This window comes from Mastigoproctus giganteus, chromosome 1, assembly GCF_048544385.1.
Source record: "Mastigoproctus giganteus isolate SK-2022 chromosome 1, ASM4854438v1, whole genome shotgun sequence".
In the NCBI taxonomy this organism is placed as follows: domain Eukaryota; kingdom Metazoa; phylum Arthropoda; class Arachnida; order Uropygi; family Thelyphonidae; genus Mastigoproctus; species Mastigoproctus giganteus.
The window spans coordinates 216,565,037-216,590,593 of NC_143575.1; the positions used below are offsets into that span (position 1 = coordinate 216,565,037).

General features: G+C 34.5%; 1 protein-coding gene across 1 annotated transcript in view; it reads right to left on the reverse strand.

The window, feature by feature from the left end:
* LOC150091523 (pyruvate kinase PKM-like) overlaps positions 1-25,557 on the reverse strand; it is a 182,660-nt gene that overhangs the window by 60,482 nt on the left and 96,621 nt on the right. Inside the window, exons 6-8 of the mRNA XM_090376074.1 lie at positions 20,268-20,410; positions 11,880-11,998; positions 3,878-4,028 (exon numbers count right to left, since the gene is read on the reverse strand). Of these exons, the coding sequence (XP_090232200.1) occupies positions 3,878-4,028; positions 11,880-11,998; positions 20,268-20,410 (413 nt within the window). The remainder of the gene's footprint in view (positions 1-3,877; positions 4,029-11,879; positions 11,999-20,267; positions 20,411-25,557) is intronic.

Consider the following 25,557-nt stretch of genomic DNA (forward strand, 5'->3'; position numbering starts at 1 on the left):
GTCGAACCTTGGTAAGACGAGTCGCAATCACTGCAAGAAATGTTGTATACTAGATCATTAATTTGTTTTGCGAACGCGGAAAGAACCGAGCGATTGTTCAGTAGTGTGTAACTTCCATATTGGTCTGGCCACAATTTTAAATTCGGTATCTTTAAAGAATCTGTTAAGCTGTTTGTGCCAACCACTGTTCAACATATGGGACAGAAATAAAGTATTTTTTGATATTACTATTGTTGGTAGGTGAAGTATTTTGTATCCTATCCTTAACCTGTACCCTAATTTGGTTTATTGTGGCAATGGAATAACCCCTGTTTAAGAACCTGCTAGTTAATATTTGTATTTCTGAGTCCAAAGCAGATTCCGTTGTTGAATATTTATAGGCATTTAGAAATTAATTAAAGATAATCAATCTTTTGTAGGTGAACGGGTGATAGGTATTATAATGTAGAAGCATACCGGTGTTTGTAGGTTTTCGATATATGCTAAAAATTGTATTTTATTCGAGTCCGGAGTAAGCGTGAAATTTAGAAAGTTTAATGACTTTGTATCCGTATCCTCCCTTTCCAATGTAAATTTGAGTCTAGAATGAATATTATTAAACGAATGTAAAATGTCTTGGATAGTACTACTATCAGTAATAAACTAGAACATCGCCTAGATACCTCCCATAGTATGTGATACGGGGTCGAAAAGGTGTTAAATGTATATGCTCAATCGTTGAGAGATAGATTTCTGACATTAAGCTGCTCAGGCTCAAACCCACTGGTAATTCAAAAATTTGTTTGTACACCTTGTCTCGAACGGTGATGTAGTTTGCCTCAACTAACAGTTTAATTAAGTGAAAAATTTCCTTAATAGGTAGCTTGGTATAATTAATCGGTGTCGAGTTTTTATTTAACATATTCCAGCCGAGTTCCTGTAAGAAACAATGGGTCAAATAGGAAATCCAGTCTTGTATAATTTTACCTGACCGAAAAGTGCAGGAATATTGTATGTTCTGGCCTTCAATTCCTATAACTGGGCCATAGTAATGTAGTCGTTTTTTCGATGCGTGGTTAACGTTTTATTGTATTGATTGACCAAATTGGTAAACAGTGCTGGGTCTACTTCAAGATAAGTGGAGGTATCTGAAACAACTGAATCTAACTTATTAATATAATCAGGTTTATCTAGTATTACCACTGTATCTCCTTTATCTGCCCTCTGTATAATAATGTCCTTATTTCCCCGAAATTCTCGTAAAGCTGAATTGTGATGTGTATTCAATTTAGGAAGTCTTGTTTCTTTTATGTTATTCACTACTTGGTTAACTTGTTGAATAAATATATCTTTTTGTGGAACATTACGAAGTCCAAATTCAATATCAATTATGCATTGTTTTTTAGGTAGTTTTCGAGGTGGTAAATTATAATTTAGTCCTTTGGATAAAAGTAAAATCTGGTCCTGCGATAGCATACACGAGAAAAAATTTGTAACCTGTTGATATGCCGGTTTTTTGAATACTGGGTGAGGGGATGTTCGTGAACTAGCTGACATATTCTGTGGTAGTACCTTGTGTGTCTGTGGGGAGGTTGTCATCCAACTCGTATAAACTTGGTCGCAAGGCCGCGACAATGTGTTAGAATTCGCATGAACATGTCTTTACCCATCCGATAATGTTTGTACCTTATTAAGGTGTCTGTTTTTTTTTTATTTCTGAGGCCTGTGCTTCCCATTGCAAATCTATGGAGGTCTTCAATAAAGACCAATCGTTCGGATGTAGATAATTGTTTAATTTATCGCGAAGCTTCCTAACCTGGGAAAGGTATTTTTGTTTATTCGAATATCGAGATTTTAAGGCAAGCTTAACAATATTAAGCGATGTGGCCAGTGTTAGTTGTTTTACGCCTGAAATTTTTTGATTTAAATTAACCCTGGCAAACTTCGGAACGATGTTGTTTTGAAGGAAATATTTTAGAAAAGAAATATGGTAACTTTGGGCCGAGTACCTTAGTGTTGATTTAATGTAATTTTGCAACAAGCCATTCAAAAAATCTCCCATATTGTGTGTATCGATAGTTTAGTTTTGGAGAGACAGGAAGTGAATGAAGTAGTCAATAAGAGTTTAAAAAATGAATTAGATAGTATGAATCAGAGCTGTAATACTCAATACGTTCTACGTTGATGTTAATATTTGTAAAATAATAAGAGGAGTTTACCTCAATATAGTACATAGAACACTTCCATATAATACTCTCCAGAAATTAAAACGGAAAAAACGAAAAAAAGCGACAACTTACCGGTACATTACAGTAAAATATAAATAATTAAAAACCAATTTAACACAATTCAAATCAATTTAAAACAATTAAAAATCAATTTAAAACAATTAAAAAGAATCTAATGAAAATATTCAAAATTTTTAATTGTCTCTCTTCCACTGTTATGGACAAGTATAAAAATGCAGTTCCTGATATATGGTCAGGTGTAGTCCCCTGATGAAATACCCAACCATGTATCAATATTTGCTTTAGCTTACATCAGATTTTTGCATTATTGCTATCACTGTATTCGACTTAACTAAATTTGCCCACCCATATCTAATGACAGCTAACCCACCTTTTATTTTATTTGTTTAATCATTTGGTATTAATCATTTTACTTTGCAGTTCCCTCACCTCTAATTAACTTTGCAATTCAGCCTATTATTCTCTTAATTCGTCATAACTTATAGGATATTCACATTCTTTCTCCTTTTACAAACTTACAATACTTCCTTTTTCTGCTATCCTCACTCTTCTAGTACTTTGCACTTTTAGTGTATTTTTCACTTCCATCTGTGCAAACTTTATCAGGCTTATCAATTCTTACATACTTAAATTTTTGCATCCTTTACAACTGGTTTGCATGTTTTGGTGCATGTCATACCTTGCTTATCTATACTTTTATTTTATCTATCAACTAAAACTACATGTTTAACACTCATGATTTTATATATATATACAGTCAAACTTGGTTATAACGAGCATAGAGGGACCGACAAAATTTCCTCGTCAAAACCGTTACTCACTATATCAGTGATGAGTTAAATCTACCTCCTATTTTTTTTTTTTTTTAATTCTCAATAACTTGATGAAATGGTAGATTCAAAAAATAAAAGAAATATTAGAGAGAGAAAAAAGAACAGAGTATTAGCATATACCTACATATTATTTGTATTAATATGCTCATGTCTGGTTTTTAAATCAATCCAGCCAACCGTTGTTACATACAAAATCGTTGCATCCAAATTGTTTAGCAAATTTTTCCGCTTGAGCCTTCAAAGATTCAGACTGTCTATAGAAAATCGAGCACTTCTTTCTGTAGTGAACCATCGAAGCAAAGCTTCATCAACATTTGTAATCTCGCACTTTCTAAATTTTTTCTCCCCAGTTATGTTCTTTTCCAGTGTCGATATGTAAACATCTTTATTCTTCCACAATGTCGATACATTTTAAGATTTTACTATTCTTACTGCAGATTTTAAATTCTTGCTTTAGAATGGTTGATAATTATATGCAAAAACTGCAAAATCCTAATAAAAAAAAAAAAAAACTTTCCTTTTTTTTCGAGAGTAAAACTTCTTCAACAAAGAATTCATGATGCAGATTGAAAGTCAAACAATAACGAAGGAATACTAAAATTTACATTTCAATTTAATCGAAATTTTAAATTTAAGTTGCTTTGGTGTGTGGAATGTGCACCGAAGTGATTGATGCTCAGTTACTGTTTATGTCTTTACATTTGTAAACAGCGTGGTGAGAATAGTAACATAACAGATCTATGCAGTTAAAGCATATGATGATCAATTTCACTTTTCTTTTTTCTTTTTTTTTTTTTTTAATTTAATAAAATTTACCTGGGTTGCACAAATCACTGGTTTTCCTAGCATGTTGCATTTGGCAATCATCATCTTCTGGGCCAGAAAAACTTTTTCTGGAGGAATTTCTATTCCTAAATCACCACGAGCAACCATGATGCCATCACTTTCTTCAATTATTTCATCTATTCTGAAAATGAAATATAAAAATTAGTCAATTTTATATGTTAATAAAAAGGCACATTCAAAATGGTTCTAGAAAATTGTATATCAATAGATCTCACAGAGATGGAAAGTGTGAAACACGTCATGGTCAATATACTGAAGTACTATACAAGTCTTGATGTGCTTAAAAGGTGATTGGTAGCCAGCAGCCAATCCACGTTTAATTATTTTATTATTTTCCTCTTATTATTTTACCTTGCATGGATTGCATGGTAAAACAATAAGAGGAAAATGACCTTTCCAGGTCATTTTCTGGGTAAAAAATACCCCTCCCATCTCAAACAGTACAATGTCAATGCCTGAATGATATACAAATTCAATTTTCTATGTTATTAAAAGTAAGTCTCCATCCAAAACATGGCACAAGTGACAGTGTATAAGTGATATAGGCACTGTGAAAGTTTTTAACAAAAGCACAGTCTAGTTTGAATCGATACCATAGGGCAGTGAAGCAGTTTATTACATGAAGATACATGCAATGAAAAGAAAAATATCAGATTAAAGGGTTCAAGAAACTGGATTATGCTGTATGACAACGCACATGGAATTAAACATTAAGTATCTACCTTACTAAATATCACACTAATTTTTTTTCTCCCTAAAAGTTTAAAAAAAAAAACTGCTTAAAATTTTTCGCCCTGAAAAAATTTAGGAAGACAACAAGCTAACAAAAGCTTATGTGAATGTCTATTACTGTAAACATTTTTAACCTGATTCAGCAAATAAATTCTATAATTTTTACTCTATCGAGAGAGCTGAAACTCTCTATACCTGGAGCCAGAACTGTTTCCTTGAATTTTCTCACTTCCATTTTCAGAGATTTCTATTGAATTTCACACAAATGACAAAAATGTGACATGTATTTTTTTTTAGGCCTTTTTCAGTTATTTTTCTAACCCCCACCCTAATTAGCCTATGGGTTATGAAAAATGATACTTGATTCGTTTGTTGATGTTGAGAGAGTGCACCTTTCTGTTTACGGAGTAATTGTTTATGAAGTGTGAGAACCACTGACTCTGCCATTGCATCAGTTCTCCATACAGCTATATCAAGAAGGCAAAAACAAACAAACAAAAGACAAACACAAGCTAGTTGACATAAAAAGCAATAAAGCGAAACAGTAGCAACAACTGTTTCTGAACAGCAAAAAGATCATATTTCCTTTCTGCAATGTGTATTGCACCTACTAACAGAAAATCAAGGAAATTCATCTATTGGAAGCCACACTGGAAAAATCACTGAACGTTATTTCATTTTAAAGAATGCCATCTTCTATTTGTTAAATTGTGCTTCAAATTCATGCAGCACTCTTCCTTTCACATATTTCAATAAAGTTATTCTTTCCTTGTAAACTTATGCAATTTAGGAACAGATGGATTTTGCAAATTGATTGCACTGATCTTTTCATCAAAACTATTTTGTTTAAATGAGAGTCAAAAATCACTAATAATAAGGGACATTGGCTGGGACCTACAAATAATTTTTTTTTATAGTAAAATTTTCATTAAAACAACATGTGTTGTAATGGAACTTCACTGTATTTACATGAATATAACTCTTTATGCTAATACTTAAGTATCCTTGTTAATGATTTTTTCTACTGATATATATATATATATATAATCAATTAATGCAAAAATTAAATAGAGATAAAAAGTAATAAAAATAAATAAATAAAAATAAAAAAAATAATAGAAAAGCTAACATCAGTGGCAGCAGAAAAGCACAATCCACTACACGTTGCTTATAAGCTAAAATAGGATATTTTCCAGTACCATGGCAAACCAGTAGAGTGAAAATGAACTTAACCAAATAAAATAACAAAATAGCAGAAAAATAGAGGGGAAGGGAATAAAGAAGAGGATAGTGTTGAAGCAACGTTCCAAAAATAATTTAGAAAATTAAGCCAATTAAAAGAAATTTAGCGGCACCCTCTAGTAGGCACCCTATTGTTAGTTCACATTTCCACCTTAGTGAGATTTCACATAATTTGGAAACGGGTGCCTACTAGGGGGCTCCACTAAATTTCTTTTAATTGGCTTAATTTTCTAAATTATTTTAGGAATGTTGCTTCAACACTACCCTCTTGTTTATTCCCCTCTCCCCTATTTAAGTTAATTTTCACTCTACTGGTTTGCCATGCTACTGGAAAATATCCTGTTTTAGCTTATATATATATATATATATATATATATATATATATATATATATATATATATATATATATATGTAACAGATAATTCATATAAAAATCAAAATAAAAATCAAATTAATACATAAGCCAGTAGCATGGCAAAACTGTAGAGCGAAAGTTAACAAAAATTAAATCAAGGGGGGGGATAAAGGTAACAAGACAAACTGTAGCCAAAAGTCCCCAAATAATTTAGAGTTTAATTAAATCCATTTTAAATTTAAAATAATGCCAATTATATAATAATTTAGCATTAGTAGAGGCATATGATGCAAGAAAGCAAGCTTATTCAGCAACAGCCGACAAAAAAAAAAAAAAAAAAACACACACACCACTCCCATTTCACCCCTCCATTCGCTCGAAGTACCTGTCCAGTTGAGCCTTAAATTTGTTTAGGCTATCAACTTCAACAACAAGTGATGGAAGTCGGTTCCACCAACCAACCACCCGCTGGCCAAAGGCAAATTTCCGCACATCTATCCGACATCCGTCCTTCCTCAATTTGAATTTATGCCCTCTGAGGTGATTATTCTGAGCAAGATGAAGAATCCCATTGGCATTGAGCATGCTCAAATCATTCAAAGCCTTATACACCTCTATCAGATCACCTCGCCGGTGCCTAGTCTCCAGACTCTGTAATTTGCAAAACTTAAGCCTTTCTTTGTAAGAGCAACCCTTTGTTCCATTCACTAATCTTGTTGCCCCTCTCTGCACCCGTTCCAGCAGCTCTACATCCTTCTTGAAATTTAGCGGCACTCCCCTAGTGAATTATTTTATTAGCATTAGCATTAGTAGAGGCATTTGATGCAAGAAAGCAAGCTTATGCAGCATCAGCCAAAAAAAAAAAAAAAAAAAAAACCCACTTCCACTTCACCCCTCTGTTCGTTCAAAATACCTGTCCAGCTGAGCCTTAAACTTATTTAGGCTATCAACCTCCACCACAAGGGATGGAAGTCTGTTCCACCAACCAACCACCCACTGGCTAAAGGCAAATTTCCGCACGTCTATCCTACATCTGTCTTTCCTCAATTTGAATTTATGCCCTCTCAGGTGATTTTTCTGAGCTAGAGGAAGAATCCCATCAGCATTGAGCATGCTTAAACCATTCAAGGCTTTATACACCTCTATCAGATCACCTCGCTGGTGCCTAGTCTCCAGACACTGTAATTTGCAAAACTTAAGCCTTTCTTCGTAAGAGCACCCCTTTGTTCCATTCACTAATCTTGTTGCCCTTCTCTGTACTCGTTCCAGCAGCTCTACATCCTTCTTGAAATGAGGCCTCCAGACCTGTATACAGTACTCTAGGTGTGGCCTGACCATTGCCTTATACAATGGAATAATCACCTCCTTATCCCTGCTGGAAAAATTCCTGTATATCATTGACAATACTCCATGAGCTACTCTTGCAGCCCGTCTGCACTGCTCAGAGAACTTCATATCTGCCTGCACAACCACCCCCAAGTCCCTTTCATTCTCTACCACTGTCAGTGTAGTACCACAGAGTTGATACGTTGCTCTGGGGTTGCTGTTTCCCATGTGTAGTACTTTACATTTGTCAATGTTAAACTTCATTTGCCACCTCTCAGCCCATCTGCTCAACCTTTCCAGATCCTGTTGCAGCAGCATAGTGTCAGTAGTGTCCTTGACAACCCTGCCAACCTTTGTATCGTCTGCAAACTTGGACATTAAGCTTGATATACCATCATCAATATCATTTATAAATACAGAAAACAATAATGGACCCAACACTGAGCTCTGAGGGACTCCACTAATAACATTTGTCCACGATGAGCAGTGTCCATTGATTACCACTCTCTGTCTTCTCCCCCTCAACCACCCCTTTATCCATAGCAGCAATTTGCCTCCAATGTCACACTGCTCCAATTTGTGTAGCAGTCTTCCATGTGCAACAGTATCAAAAGCCTTTCTAAGATCCAAGTATATAATATCAGAGTTATTCCCTGCATCCAGTTCTTTTGTGACTGCACCATAGTATCCAATCAAGTTGGTCAGGCAAGACTTCCCCTTAACAAAACCATGCTGTGTCTGAGCTATAACTGAAGTCTTGTCTAAATGATCCTGCAGTGCTTCTTTAACCAGTGCCTCCATTAATTTTCCTGGAACAGAAGTTAAGCTCACAGGTCTATAATTACTTGTGTCAGCCTTTGATCCTCCTTTGTGAATTGGGGTCACATTTGCACATTTCCAGTTATGGGTACCTCCCCTGAGTCCAAGGAAGCTCTCATAATTATGGCTAAGGGTTTGCGTACTTCCTTTGCTGCCTCCTTTAATATAACTGGATAGATCCCATCCACCCCGGGTGCCTTTCTTGTGTTTATCTTCAACAGTTTCTCCTCCACTTTACTCCCAGTTATTTCAAGATTCTGTAGCTTACTGCTAGAGTTGAATACACCTCTGGCATTCCCCTTACTGAATAACTCCTCATGTGTGAATGTCGATGCAAAATATTCATTTAGTTTGTTAGCTACCTGAGCAGGATCATCAACAGTTGACCCATCAATATCAAGTGGACCAATCTGATTCATCCCCTTCCTTCTAGAGTTTACATAAGTAAAGAACTCTTTGCTGTTTTTCTTTGCATCCCTTGCCAAGGATTTCTCGTAATCTGCCTTCGCCTGCCTAACCTCCTTTGTAACTTGGTTGCATATCAACTTGTATCTATCATAGGCTTCTGTGTCATGTGTTAATTTGTAAGTATCCCATGCATTTTTCTTCTCTGCCATATGCCTCATTAGTTCATCTGACATCCATTTTGGCCTAAACCTTGAACAATATTTCTTAGTTGGTATGTAAAGCCTAGTAGCTTCCAAGATAAGTTCTTTGAATGCTTCCCATTTTGAATTTGCTGTTGGTAATATCATCAGTTGGTCCCACTGTATAGAATTTAAATACTGTCTCAGTCCATCGTAGTCGCCTTTACGGAAGCAATAACCCTTCCCTTTACTCCTAATGGTAGTTACCTCTTTGAGTAAATCCCACTTCAGCACACTGTGATCACTGCCACCTAGTGGTTCATTTGTCTGCAGATTCTTAATGCATGAAGAATCACTGCTGATAATCAAATCAAGAGTATTACTCCCTCTAGTTGCCTTCCCGAACATGCTGATGTAGAAAACAATCATCCAATAAATCCACAAAAGCCCTGCTAGTGCGTGAGTAACCAGCCCCCAAATTCCAGTCAATATCTGGGAAATTAAAATCTCCCATTATAAGACTCTCTGATTTACTGGCCCACTCTATTTCCCTGTACAGTTCCTTATTATACTCATCAGTGTCATTAGGCCTATAGCACACTCCTACTCTCAATTTTGATCTCCCAATGCTTATGTGACACCAAACTGCCTCAACACTGCACTGTCCAGCGATGTCGACTGGCTTCACTTCCTTGGTTTTTATGTGTTTCTTAACTAATAGCATAACTCCTCCCCCCTTCCTATCCTGTCTATCCTTTCTGTAGACGTTGTACTCCCCAAATTGCAGTTCTGCATCCCTTATATCTGTGTGACACCACGTCTCTGATATCCCAACAATATCTGCCTTTGATGTTTTGAGCAATACCTCAAATTCATCAAATTTATTTACTAAACTCCTAGCATTGGTGTACACGCAAGTATACCTGCACCTGTTTCTATTCTTAGCTACCCTAACACAACCCATGTGTTTACTTGTACCGCAATGGCTCCCAGCGGTCTCTGAAATACCATGCATCTTGTTTTTCAGGCTTCTGCTCATTCTAATAGAAGCAGTGCAAGAATCTCTTTCACCTCTGCCAGTGGCTACTGTCAATCTATTGGTCTTTGTCTCCCCCAAGCTAGCAGTTTTCGGACCCACCTAACACTGCCTCGATAGTATCAGCAAATATTCTTGCACCCTTTCTATTTAAGTGTATCCCATCCCTGTAGAAGCAATCTCTCCTGTTAACAAGTACAGTCCAGGCTGAAAAAAATTCTACCCCTTGAGCCTTGCACAATCTTTCCAGGGCCGAGTTGATCGACAAGGCTCTCATCATATACTCCCTCCTATCGTGTCTGGGCAGAATTGCAGACACTTTCAAATTCAACCCTAATTCTCGGCTTTTGTTCAACAGTGACCTCTACTTGTTAAGTAATTCTGCCGGTCTCCTACTCTTAATATTATTAGTGCCAACGTGTACAACTATATCACCTTTTATTTCATCTCTTATTTTCTTATTCACATCTCTCGAGAGCGGCACTCCTGAGAGATGCGAATTATTTATTTTCTTATTTCATGTTATTGCATTCTAACTTTTTAAGCCATTATTCAAATATAACTCATGTGGTAGTAGTGGGTTGACATGCAAAAACAGTGCCTGTGCTGCAATCTATATTTCTTCTTTTTCTGTCTATATAAGCTTACATTATTGTCAGTGGTATGGCTCTCCTCTGGAGTGCTGTCTGTTCTATAGTTTATTTCTCGCTGCATAAGGACCACCGCTATGCAAATCCTCTGCATTTGTGGATCAATTGGATGATGAAGGTGTGGTTTGGTCCTTTGATAGGTTCAACTTTGCAACAATTTGTCTAGCGATTTAAATGCAGCGATTTCATGACCATTATTGACCTTGTGGTCCTCCGTGGATATGGAGCATAATGGTCAGTCTATTATTTTGTTACTTTGTTTTATTTTAGTAGTTCGTTTTAGTCCAGTTTTGGTGTTATTTCACGTCTCTCGGAACTGGTACCTTACAAGGGGGGTGCCGCTAAATTATTATATAATTGGCATTATTTTAAATTTAAAATGGATTTATTATTAATTGGATTTAATTGAACTCTAAATTATTTGGGGATTTTCAGCTACAGTTTGTCTTGCTACCTTTACTTTGCCCCTCTCTATTGATTTAATTTTTATGTTAACTTTCGCTCTACAGTTTTGCCATGCTACTGGCTTATGTATTAATTTGATTTTTATTTTTATATGAATTATCTTTTATGTACTGAGCATCATGTGGAAGATGTGCATTTTACTGCCTCTAACGATAGCTTAATATTTATTTATTTTCTTTATTTAATTGGTACATGAATCAGTCTTGCAATAGTCTGTAACTAACCCACACTCTTTTCTTTTGTTTGATTAAGCTTATCAGCATCTCATCCATTTTGGCATTGTTCTTATGTATTATTTCTCCAGTGGAATATAAGTGTTTGTGGATTCAAGGATAAATTTTGGATTAAATAAAATAATCACTGAACATCAAAATGTAACCTTTTTTAAATAAAAAATATTATGTAAAATGTCTATCCAAAAATGACATTGTTTGTATTGCTTATAGTCTAATAACAAATCTCCCAGGAAGAATTCTGAAAATTCTGCAATCAACATGTTTTTGATTATTCCCATAAATGGAAACCTCCTATGGGGCACAAATCTGAGCACCGATCATTTTTGGGAGTAGCAATTTTACATACTACATTAGACACATCTCTAGAAACAAAGAGAATGCACTGAAATTTGATGTCTTTTGATGAGGAAGTAGCTACATCGTCACAAGGTGACGATGTAACTACTTCCTTAACAAACCTCAGAGGTCGAGAAAATGTTTTTTCACAAATTTCGTAAAAATTTCTGTGCATAAATCATACTTACTTTTTGACTCCTTCGTGGTTCTCTATTTTGGATATGATTTTAATACTTTTATCAAGAATGCCACGTATAATTTTAACACCACTTGAGTTTCTGATAAATGATGCAAATACCATATCAACCTGTAAATATCAAGATAAGAAAAATATCAGTTAAGTATATGAAAAAAGTAGTTCAATATTTTTCTATCAACACATCACTTTTTTGCAGCACTTTCAATCAACATTTTACATTTATCAAGGAATCTTATGTTATTTTATTTTTTTCATTTTAACAGCTAATAAAGATGAAATAGGCTCAAAGTAAAAATTTAAGTGGAATAAATATGAAAAACTTTTTTATGCTACATGATTGCAACAATAACCATCTGATAAAATCACATGTCAACTACTGACTTTTAAAAACCTGAAGATCAGATAATTGTAAGGAGAAAAGTAGGGGATTTTGAGAAAAAATCTCTTGCAACAAAATTTAATTTTAAGTCCCCTTGGACTTAAAATTAAATATAAATTTCACTAACAACATATGCATTTCCTATTCAAATATAGCCATATGACTTTTACCAGTATACTTTCAAATATTGACTTACTTAGTATTTTGCTACTGATTTGTAAAATTAAACTATTACACCACTTTGAAGGGATAGTTGCAAACAGCCATCAGTAATGCTGAAGAGGTAACAAATGCTACTGGCATACAAGCAAAAATTTAAAGATAAAAATAAAAAAAATTTAAGAGATAAATAAATAAGCAGAAGCTAAACTCAACTCAGGGAAGCACAGCAGCATGGTTCTTCTGCTATGGTGCAACTGCTCCTCAAAATAGTTGCAAGCTAAGAAATCCCACTCCACTAAACCATTTTTATTTAATCTTGAGCTTAGGAAATAAAAAAAAAAAAAAACAAGGGGCAAGATATGGCCTACAGAGAGGATAGAGAACAGTTTTTATGCTTAATTCATGTAGTGTTTCCTCTACATGAGAATGTGTGTATACTCTTTCAGTCTTTATGCAGTAGCCATTGAGAGGTTTTCAAATCAGGGGGTTTTTGCTTTGAAAACATACCAATTTCTGATTTAATTCTGCTGAGCTTCACTATAATAGTGTCCAGACATGGTAGGTACATTTATTTCTACAGAAAAGTGTAAATAATGCCTTTCATAAAAAAAAATTTTTGTAGAAGAATAAGAGAAATTTCTCTCGATATGATACATAGAACACTTTCGTTCCTTTGGATAATATTGATATCAATGTAGAACGCATTGAGCATCGTAGCTCTGTTATATACTATAACAAAAAAAATAAAATAAAAAAATTATGATTAAACACATTGCCAGCAGACTTCACAGACCCTACCACCTTCTTTGGAGGTGGAGATGTGCTATACTACTGTGAAGTTTGTTTTAATTCAAAATCATAGTGCTGGATCCAGAAATGAATCTACTCGAAATAAAAAATAATTATGTTAAAAATAAAAAAATAATATTCTTGATATTTCTGGGCAAACAGATTTTAACTCTAACCTGCCTTTGTTCAGGAGTAAGGAATCCAATGAACAAATATGCCACTCCTAGTAATTAACTAATTATTGGAATAGGGTTATATTTCAATGTCAATGTAGGATGTTGAAATAATTTAAAATATGACCCCATTTCTTTACTTAATTACTGCAATAGGCCAACACCCATTCAGTATTAGGGATTCAATATTCAAGTAATTATTGTTAGATTTCCAATCAGAAGTTTTTCTTCCACATGCTGCTTGGCTGTTCATTTAGTTTAGACATATTATCCATTATTTGGGTCAAGTTTATTAAATGAGACCATCTTTTGTCTTATGGGGAGCCAGCAGCTCTGAAACTCATTCACAACAGTGCCACTGCATTTTTAATAACAGCAGATTCGCCATTTTAATGTTATTCAATAGTAATATTAGATCAACTCATGGATAAGTATCTCTAAAATGAGTATAAGCCCAAGCTTGTTGCTATCACTAGAGAGAGAGAGAGAGAACAAAATGTCTCCTAGACAATAAGACAGAAAATTGAAATGCAAGTAACATTTACTTGCATTTTAATTTACTGTCAAATTATTGTGACATTCCTAAATGTTCATTCAAAATGTTTTTTGCGTCTCGATAAACTAATACACAAGACCTGTGCAAGCTTTCTGACTGATTTATCTGTCTTCAAGGACAAAGCAGATATTATACCAATAGTCACATCAGTTATTAATATTTAGAGATTTTTTTTTTTTTTTAAAGTTCTTATGTTCATGTAGAACACAGAATTTCACATTGGCTTGCTGTTCATTCATTTTACTACTGGTATGTTATCCTTGTTTGAGTTTTATGTTGGTTTCCAGAAATTACTGTGGACTAGTAAAAAAAAAAAAAAAAATTAGAGATGAATAGCTGATCTATATATAAAAGAATATTTTGGAAAATAGTGCTTTTTCATGTGCACATTTTTTGCTTTCCACAAGGCAGGGCTAACTGCTATTGCATCATTCTACAACAAAGTGATTGACAGGTCTGTCTCAGAGACTACGCCTAGGTACATCACTCTAAAATTAAGCTGCATATACCACAGTGATGACTCATTACCCAATAGTGTTTGATAGCGTTATGACGTCACACAATGTTGACAGTTCAGCCGTTGTTAATTGTGGGTTTAATTTTTAGCATTTTTAATTTTAGAATTCTACATGTCTCAAGGCAACGATTTAATTTTTTCAAAAGTTTCTACAGTTATTAGCAATGCTGTTAATAATGGCAGTAATAAAAAAAAGAAAGATCGTATCAGAAATGCTGAGAACAAAAAAAATCTTGAACAGTACTGATATCGAAGAAAACAAAGTGATTATAATAAGTTAAAGACTTCACAATTAAGAAAGGAAAGAGCAAAAAAAAAAAATGAATCACAAATTGTTGATAGCTCTACTGAAACTAATTGTTAATAAAAAAGAAAAAAAAAATCATATAAAATAAAGTGGTAAAAGACGAAAATTCCTGAAAATATTCACAGTTAAGGAAATTTAATACATGATGTTTTTGGAAGTATTGAAACTCCTTTGGAAGAAAAGTTTCAATGTGCAATTTTAGTCGCAACAAATAATACTGTTCGCTGAATGAAAAAATTATCTGAAATTAAGATTCCAGGAGAATCGAAAATAGTTTATTCATCAGACCAAATTATGCCAGATAGTTGTAATGCTGAAGAACATAACTCTGTAACACCAAAAACACTATTCTCTGGAGCCTTCAGGTTTACCTCCGCATAAATTACTATTAAAAGTAAACACAATTGTTATGGTTTTAAGAAACTCAGATATAAAAAATGATAACGTGTAGTAGAAATAAGGAAGAAATGTTTGGTTTGTGAACACGTCACAGGTGACAGAGCTGGATCAAAAGCATATATTCCACAGATTCATATGTATTCATTATAATGAATAAACGAAGGGGAATTAACTTCACAGTTTCCTGTGAAAAAGTCAAGGTCAAACATTATTTAAGGTTGATGTTGATGTAACATCACCATGTTTTTCACATGGACAATTGTATGTTGCTTTAAGCAAAGTGAAGACAGCTAAAAATCTTTGTATTAATGGAAAACAAATCAAAAAATAATACACAAAAAAATTGGACAAGAAATGTTGTTTATAATCAAAAATATAAATGATGGTTTTGTTATTAATTTGATTTTAGATAATAAAATAATATAATTTTTGTACATCTTTTGATTATTGGAAGGGGGTGTGGGGATTCCCCTCACAAAAAAAAAAAAAAATTAAAATATAAAAACGTAAAATTCAGGTTCGTGTGGCACAAGTCAGAGGGGAGTGATGCGACCGTCTGGCTTGTAAATTTAAATGTATATAGTTTTCATTAATACCACCAGTAGCACTGTGTTCCTATGTGCTGCCAGTAAGCAAAAAAAAATTGCCATCCTAAATGTTGAATACTGATAAGCACTAACCAGTCAGAAAACAATATATAAAAAAAAAAAAAAAAATTTTCAGCGCCCTCTTGAACTGCTGCCATTAAAAAAAAAAGGTTAACTGCAGCCATTATCAACCCACTGCATGATGGAAGCCTCTTCAACAATTCATGTTGAGGGAAATCGGCCATAATCTGCCACGCTGGTCCAGTGCGGGTTGGCAGATCGACCGTATTGAGCAGTCAGGGACTTGAACCCCGGTCTGCTTAAGGAGTGTGCGCTACTGCACTCCCACTCCTGACCACTTGGCTATGGAGGCCACCGGTAGGCAGTGCTTACCTTGCCTACCCACTTGCGGCAGCCCTGAATACCACTAGAGATCAGAGAACATTTGAAGGACCTGGGAGAACATTTGACAGATAATTCTTTATGATGTTTTCTCTGTTGCAAATGCCAATAAAAATATCAGATCAAAACCTATAACTGATACTTCAGAAACACTAATTTTAATTTTTGAATTGAATTATTTTAAAAAAGGAAAGTATTTTTAGAATGATGGATTTTGTTAAAAAGAACTCCAATATTCATGTAACCATGAGTTATATTATTTAAGTATAAAGGCTTGTGACTTGAAAAGTTGTTTTCAAACTGGAAAAGAGTTGAACCTTTATACATAGTGTTGGGCATCTGCCAGCAAAAAAATTAAGGAATTATTTGTCACCTTGCCAATTTAGCTATCAATTCTAGTTAAGGTATTAATACAGATAGCACATTTAAATATAGAAAATATAGAATAATAAAATAAGATTTCCTCTAACTTAATTCCAGGCGCCTGCCTCTGCCACCTGAATTTTGTTCAATCATAAAGCAAAGATGTTCCCATGCAAAACAACAAAGCCTTTATGACCGAACAGTATCAACTATTTTTCAGCATTGCTTCCTACACTGATTGTGTCAAGAGACAATCACTACATCACAAGTTTTGTGCTGCAGATTAAAGTTTATTTCACCCAAAAAAAAAAAAAAATTTATCATTATAATAATTCACAAATATTGAGCAATGATTGGTTTAAAGTTCAATCTTTAACTGGGAAAATTCATAAGCATACTTCTACATGTTCATTAATTATAAACTATAAAAGTAAACCTCATACCTTTATGTAGGAACAGAATTCTCTCAACACTCAACGTTAGGATTATGTGATTATATAATTATACAAATAAATGTCCCATATTTAATATTAAATAAAATCAATTACGAAAATTACATTAAAATTATATAAATAAATACTTATTAAAAGATTCTCATGCATTCAATTCTCATCCCCAACATGATGCATCAGGAAAAGTCAGGAGAATTCGACAGCCATTTCGCTTCATTAAAAAGAAAAACATGGCTATCATTGATTGCAAGTTCCGAGGCACGCGTATTTTTTGCCCTAACTGATGACGCATGTTGTTGTATCCTCATTGAAAGATAATTCTGTGTCGAACCAATATTCGCAGAATTACATTTGAATGCCAACATGAGAACTGAAAACAATTGCCGAATTTATCCTTAAGGAACATAAGTTAAAATATCTGAAATATAAAATTGTCTAAACTTCTTATAAGGGACCAAACTTATTCAGATACACTCCGTGCGCACAAGAAGTAAAGTGTTTTTTGCAAATAATACCCACCCTTCTTTTATACTTAAACCTATTGACTACCTGTTATGAGATTATTTTTACTAAACCAACATGTGAATTACCATTCACAAATGCACGTCAAAGTCCACGAGTCCGAAATCGCATAAGGCCTACAAACATTTATGGAATTTGCATTTAACCTCATTTCAAGAGTTTCAGCAATCAATAATTTAATATATTTATGTTGCGTATTTAAAACTTTTGCTTCATTAAAAAGAAAAACATGGCTATTGTTGATAGCAAGTTCCGAGGTACGCGTCTTTTTTGCCCTAACTGACGACGCATGTTGTATCCTCATTGAAAGATAATTCTGTGTCAAACAAATATACGCAGAATTACATTCTGCCACAAGTAATATTGTAAACTACATTGTGTGAATCCGTGGTTGAAACAGAGTGCCTGCTCTACGCTTCAAAACAACATGGAGTTTACCTTAAGGAAACTAAGTTAATTGTTTGTACCAATACTGTACAAACAAGTAATTTAATATGTATATATGGAACTTTAATAAAATATTTCTGTTCAGATCTATTATTCATTATACCAGTCTCTAGTTTATGTTTTGCTTGTTGTCTTATCTTCTTGATGGAACCAAATGTGTAACCCCTATTTAAAATACTTTTCGCAAGTTCATCTAGTAATAACTCCTGAGTAGAGATATATTTATATGCGTTATAGAACTGATTCAAAATAATACACCGTTTATATGTGAACGGATGATAGCTAGAACAGTGTAAGAGTTTAGCAGTATTTGTCGGTTTCCTATAAATTTTAAAATGTACATTCTCATTAATTCTAGTTAAAGTAAAATTTAGGAAGTTTATAGCTTTTTTCTGTGGCTTTTCCATTTCTAAAGTAAAATTAAGTCTGATATGTATCTTATTTAATAAATCCAAAACCTTATTTACTATATCATCCTTGAAATAAGATTAAACGCAAATTCATTACATGTTCGTAGACTTATACTATTTCGGACTCGTGGACTTTCACGTGCATTTGTGAACGGTAATTCACACATTGGTTTAGTAAAATAATCTCATAACAGGTAGTCGATAGGTTTAAGTATAAAAGAAGGATGGGTAGCATTTGCAAAAAACACTACTTCTTGTGAGCACAGAGTGTATCCGAATAAGTTTAGTTCCTTATAAGAAGTTTAGGCAACTTTATATTTTAACTTATGTTCCTTAAGGATAAATTTGACAATTGTTTTCAGTTCTCATGTTGGCATGCGGTATTGGTTTGGTTTTTGGGGGGTGTTGATGGCTGTCGACTTCTTCTGATGCATTATGTTGGGGATGTGAATTGAATGCATGATAATCTTTTAATAAGTATTTATTTATATAACTCGGATGTAAATTTTTGTAATTGATTTTATTTAATATTAAATATGGGACATTTATTTGTATAATTATATAATCATATAATCCTTCTAATGTGAGTGTTGAGAGAACTCTGTTACTACCTAAAAGGTATGAGGTTTACTTTTATAGTTTATAATAATAAACTTAGGACATACTGAGCTTTATTGCTCTTTTTATCTTAATTACATGTTCATTAATAACAACAAAAAACTACCCTACCACAAAAGTAACTCACTGTTCCTTTTTCCCGAAAGCTGGAGAAGGGGGGATTTACTTTTTCAGAGTGAACTGCTAATTAGCCAACTCTACAGTTTAACAGTGGGTGTGCAACTTCTTGCATTTCATAGAAAACTGACGATTGCATTTTACTTGAAAATGTTCGGTAAATTAACAGTTTTACCTCTAAAGCATTCATGATTCTAGCACCCCTCTAAAAATCAAATTATGACAGAAATGCAATAGTGAATGTTTTGAATAACTTAATATACTTATTTATTTTGTTTATTTTAAATAAATTAATTTTCACTATATTGGATCAAAAATTGTTTCTTAGCTGCCTATACTAATAAGTAGTGCAAAAAAATTTAAGGCAGTATGCAGTTATCACCTACAAAGAACCCAAAAACCAACTCTATGATTTAGTATATGATTAATCTAATATAATACAATTCTTATATTAGATTAATTATTTGGTTAATTGGGAAGGGGGGAAAGAGAATACAATAACTATTTTCGACAGTGTGGCAGTTCATGTGGTCTTTATTGTGTATTTCATCTGAACAAGCATGTTCATGGAGTAATTTGCATCCTGTGTGGACTGAAAAATCTGGAATAACTAACTGGGTACATGCCTGCAAGGATTCTTTTATCAGTTATTTTGAAATTTAGCTATACTTTACCAATTCCTTTCCAATTTTCCAAAAAATGAAAGGTTTTAATCTAGGAGGGATATACAGCAGAACAGACCTTCCATAAGTAAAACCCCTTCTGGGTGTTTAGTAATGACCATTAACATTAGGCTGAATAAGGTAGTTATCATCTGATCACTAAGGTTGAGCAGGTATTAATAAGTTCTCAGTAATAAGAAGGAAAATGAATGATCCTTGGGATGGCAATGTAGAATGCTTCAATTCAATTTTGACTTCAGGTTTACACACACAATTATTGATGTAGACCTGTAATATTAAAAAGCTAGAAATGAGTATGCTTTAGTCATGTTTACTGTGGTGCAGTTTTACTATATACTTATTCCAGTATTAAAGGCAATTAGTACAAAAATAAAAGTGGAGTATTTAAGAGTGATATTCAAATAAAAGAAATAACTAAAAATATGTTTTCAGACATAATTGTGAGCTAATATTATAAGAATAGTTGCATTTTATTTTTCTCTTCTGATTATTACCTTCTCAGCCACACCAAAGAGAAGATCTTCTTTATCTTTGTCAGATACAGCAGGCAAATCAACTTCTACACCAGGAAGGTTTACACCTTTCTTGCTGCCAAGCATCCCTCCATTTTCAACTTCACAAACTATAGAATCTGATCCTACAAGAGAGAATTTTAAATATTAAGCTTCTGCTAGAACAACAGCAAAATTATAAAAAGGCATTATGTTATAGATCAGATCTAGCAGTTTGACTGCTCTGCTAACCCTAATTAAATAATCTCAAATCTATGGTTTATTTCACCTTAAAACAAAATCTGACCTTTCCTAATTAATGATGAGAAGTTAAACAAAACTTTAAACTCACATGGCATAACAGTGTAAATGTTACACCATGTGAGTATGTTTTAGGTTGCTTACTAAAGTGTTATCACATCAATCAACATTTAACACAGTTGGCTACATTTCAAGGCTCTGTTGAACCCTATCTTTAGGATTCAACAGAGTTGGGTTGCTGATACAGGAACAGATTAATCTGTCTGATTCTGTACCAACAATAACACCTTAAATCATCTTAAGATACATGGTGTAACAGTGTATTTATTTTGTTTAACTTCTAATAAGTAACTACATACAGTCACCCTTTCAGTGAGTTGGTCACTTGCACATTAACATGGCTTTTGTGGATTTATTGGATGATTGTTTTCTGCAGCAGCATGTTCAAGCAGCAACCAGAGAAGATAATACTCTTGATCTGGTTATCAGCAGTGATTAGTTGTGTATAAAGAATTTGCAGATAAAGGAACCACGAGATGGCAGTGATCATAGTGTACTATGATGATTTGGGATTTATTTAAAGATATAATAACCATAAGGGGTAAAGGGAAGGGTTTTTGCTTCCACAGAGGTGACTACAGTGGTCTCAGACAGTTTTTAAATTCTGTACAGTGGGACCAACTGATGATGTTACCAACAGCAAATTCTAAGTGTGAAGCATTCAAGGAACTAATCGTGGAAGCTACTAGGCTTTTCACACCGATTAAGAAATATTGTTTAAGGGTTTAGGCCTAAATAGATGAACTAATGAGACTCATGACAGAAGAAAAATGCATGGGATGCATATAAATTATCAGGTGACGCAGAAGCCTATGGCAGATATAAGCTAGTCTGTAATCAAGTCACAAAGGAGGTTAGGCAAGCAAAGGCAAATTATGAAAAATCTTTGTCAAAGGATGCTAGGAAAAACAGCAAGGACTTCTTTACTTATATAAACTCTAGAAGGAAGGGTATGTATTAGATTGGTCCACTTGATATCGATGGTTCGACTGTTGATGATAATCAACAGTCCATATAGCTGATAATCTGAATGAGTATTTTGCATCTACATTCACACATGAAGCGTTATTAAGGGAGGAAGATACAAGAAGTTTATCAACCTGTAACAGGTTGCTCAATGACTTTGTAATAATTGAGAGAAAAGTGAAGGAGAAATTATTGAAGTTAAACATAAGAAGGGCACTGAGGTGGATGGGATCTATCCAGTTATATTAAAGGAGGCAGCAAAGGAAGTAAGCAAACCATTAGCCATAATTATGAGAGCATCCTTGGACTCCGGGGAAGTCCCCATGGACTGGAAATGTTCAAATGTATCCCCAATTCACAAAGGGGATCTAAGGATGACAAGTGTAATTACAGACCAGTTAGCTTAACTTCTGTTCTGGGAAAAATAATGGAATCACTGGTTAAAGATGCTTTTTTTTTTTTTTTTTTTTTTTAAAATCGTACGATGTGAGCAATACACGAAGGAACCAGTTTTTTCCTGCTTCCTTCGTGTATCGTGGCCGTGAGGTCCAACCGGAGAGTATGGCACCATTGTAATATCCAAGCCCAAAGCAGGATTCGAACCCATGACCTTTGGGTTGCCAGGCAGGCACTTTACCACCCGGCTAGCCTGGTCAGCAAAGATGCATTGCAGGATCATCTAGACGATACTGCAGTAATAATTTAGACACAGCATGGGTTTGTTAAGGGAAAGTCTTGTCTGACAAATATGATTAGATACTATGATGTGGTCACAAAGGAACTGGATGCAAAAAATAATTTTGATAATCAATGGACACTGCTCATCGTGGACTAATGTTATTAGTGGAGTCCCTCAGGGCTCAGTGTTGGGTCCATTATTGTTTTCTGTATTTATAAATGATATTGATGATGGTATATCAAGCTTAATGTCCAAGTTTGCAGATGATACAAAGGTTGGCAGGGTTGTCAAGGACACTACTGACACTATGCTGCTGCAACAGGATCTGGAAAGGTTGAGCAGATGGGCTGAGAGGTGGCAAATGAAGTTTAACATTGACAAATGTAAAGTACTACACATGGGAAAAAGCAACCCCAGAGCAACGTATCAACTCTGTGGTACTACACTGACAGTGGTAGAGAATGAAAGGGACTTGGGGGTGATTGTGCAGGCAGATATGAAGTTCTCTGAGCAGTGCAGACGGGCTGCAAGAGTAGCTCATGGAGTATTGTCAATGATATACAGGAATTTTTCCAGCAGGGATAAGGAGGTGATTATTTTTTTTATTATACAATTCCATTGTATAAGGCAATGGTCAGGCCACACCTAGAGTACTGTATACAGGTCTGGAGGCCTCATTTCAAGAAGGATGTAGAGCTGCTGGAACGAGTACAGAGAAGGGCAACAAGATTAGTGAATGGAACAAAGGGGTGCTCTTACGAAGAAAGGCTTAAGTTTTGCAAATTACAGTGTCTGGAGACTAGGCACCAGCGAGGTGATCTGATAGAGGTGTATAAAGCCTTGAATGGTTTAAGCATGCTCAATGCTGATGGGATTCTTCCTCTAGCTCAGAAAAATCACCTGAGAGGGCATAAATTCAAATTGAGGAAAGACAGATGTAGGATAGACGTGCGGAAATTTGCCTTTAGCCAGCGGGTGGTTGGTTGGTGGAACAGACTGCCATCCCTTGTGGTGGAGGTTGATAGCCTAAATAAGTTTAAGGCTCAGCTGGACAGGTATTTTGAACGAACAGAGGGGTGAAGTGGAAGTGGGTTTTTTTTTTTTTTGGCTGATGCTGCATAAGCTTGCTTTCTTGCATCAAATGCTTCTACTAATGCTAATATCATATACTTGGATTTCAGGAAAGCTTTTTACACTGTTTTGCATGGAAGACTACCGTACAAATTGGAGCAGAATGGTATTAAGGATAAGTTGGTACAATGGATAAAAAGGTGGTTGAGTGGGAGAAGACAGAGTGGTAATCAATAGACACTGCTTTTCATGGACTAATGTTATTAGTATAGTCCCACAGGTTGGACCTACTGTTTTTTTGTATATTTATCAATGATATTGATGAAGGTATATCAAGCTTAATGTCAATGTTTTCAGATGATACAAAAGTTGGCAGGGTTGTTAATGATAGTAATGGCAGTGTGCTACTGCAACAGGATCTAGAAAATTTGGACAGATGGGCTGAGAAGTGGCAACTGACGTTTAACATTGACAAATGCAAAGTACTGCACGTGGGTAGAAGTGACCCCAGAGTAACGTACCAACTGTCGTACTACACTTAGGGTGGTAGAAAATGAAAAAGATCTGGGGATAATTGTGCAGCAGATATGAAGTTTTCTGAGCAATGCAGACAGGCTACCAGAGCAGTTCATGGAGTATTGTCAATGACATAGAGGAATTTTGCTAGTAGAGAAAAGGGAGGGGATGATTATCCCTTTGTATAAGGCAATGGTCAGGTCAAGCCATAATTACTGCATACAGGTCTGAAGGCCTCGTTTCAGGAAGGATATAGAGTTTCTAGAACGAGTACAGAGAAGGGCAACCAGATTGGTGAGGGGAACGAAGGGGTCCTTGCAATGCAATGCTTTTTAAAGAAAAAAAAAAAAGATCACTGGGAGCCATATCTGAGTATTAGAGTGAATTGAAGTAAAGTTACTGAATAAACAGTCCTTCAAAGAAGCAACTATAACATGCAACTTATGAATCAACAGTCACTGTGAAGGAAAAGAAAAACCATGCAAGAGCTTTCCAGGTTGACCATTCTTACGGATCATATGGAAACAAATATCACCAGAGAACTGCAGTCTTATGGGTGACGTACTGAATTCCAGAAAAATACCATGTTTTCAGCAGACTGTTGATTGCTGAACTTCTTTGTAGCAAACAACCCTTTTTCTTTTAACCACTGTAGTTCTTGCTTAGGTGTCAGGATTCCAATGACAGATCCAGGCTTATCTCCAGTCAGTAATCTAAACATAAAACTTTGTCTTCTTTAACAATGTTTAAAATATCCTGTGAAATTATTGCCAGTATCTCTTTCTGAAGAGAGTATTTTCAGGATAAAATGAGAACAAGTCTTTGACATTCGTAGTTTATCTAAAAAGTGTGCATAAACACTTAGTTCTAATATGCTGAATTAAAAGACTTGTGCAAACTTTAGTTATCTATCTTTTATCACCATAACTTTAATTTATCACATATTTCTGTTGATAATGTCTGAATCCAATTCTGTCTTTGGATCATCTTCAAGTAACTCTTTTCTCAATTCAAATTCCTTGCTCAAGAACTTCAATATGCATCTTGGCCAGATGCATTAAGCAGCCCCTAATGAATTTACTTGGAAGATCTGCCTTTACTAGAGAAGAGTTTAATGATTGTTCTGTGCTTCATCATCTTCAGGTTCATCCTGAAAAAGGCCTCTGAGGTTGGGCAAATTCATATTTTAGCATTAAATCAGCTCACACACCAACCATAAGAATAAGTATTTACTGTAACTAAAATATTTACAAATTTATTTTATTTTAATTTGTAAATATTTTAGTTACAGTAAATACTTATTCTTATGGTTGGTGTGTGAGCTGATTTAATGCTAAAATCTTCTGGTTCATGTTTCCTGCAAACTTTTGAGAAAGTTTTCATAGTCAGATAGTCAATTTTTCTGGTTCTCCTCATATGATTAATGTTACACCATTCATATCTTAGTTCATGATTTAAACATACATTAACTACATCCATATACATATATTCAAGAAGTAATACAAACCAGAATAAATAGCTTTATTCATGGAATAACACTTACAGCAGAAGTACACATAAGCAGTCAAAGGATAGTACATCATCCTACCTTACTAGCAGAATAACAATGTTATTATGACATATGGCAAAAATGGCTGCCTTTTTCATGAATGCATGCACATATTCCCTTGTGTTTAAAGATGACCCCCCCCCCCAGAAGACTGTTTTCAATTACTGTTGCAATGTTGGTCTTCAGCTCGT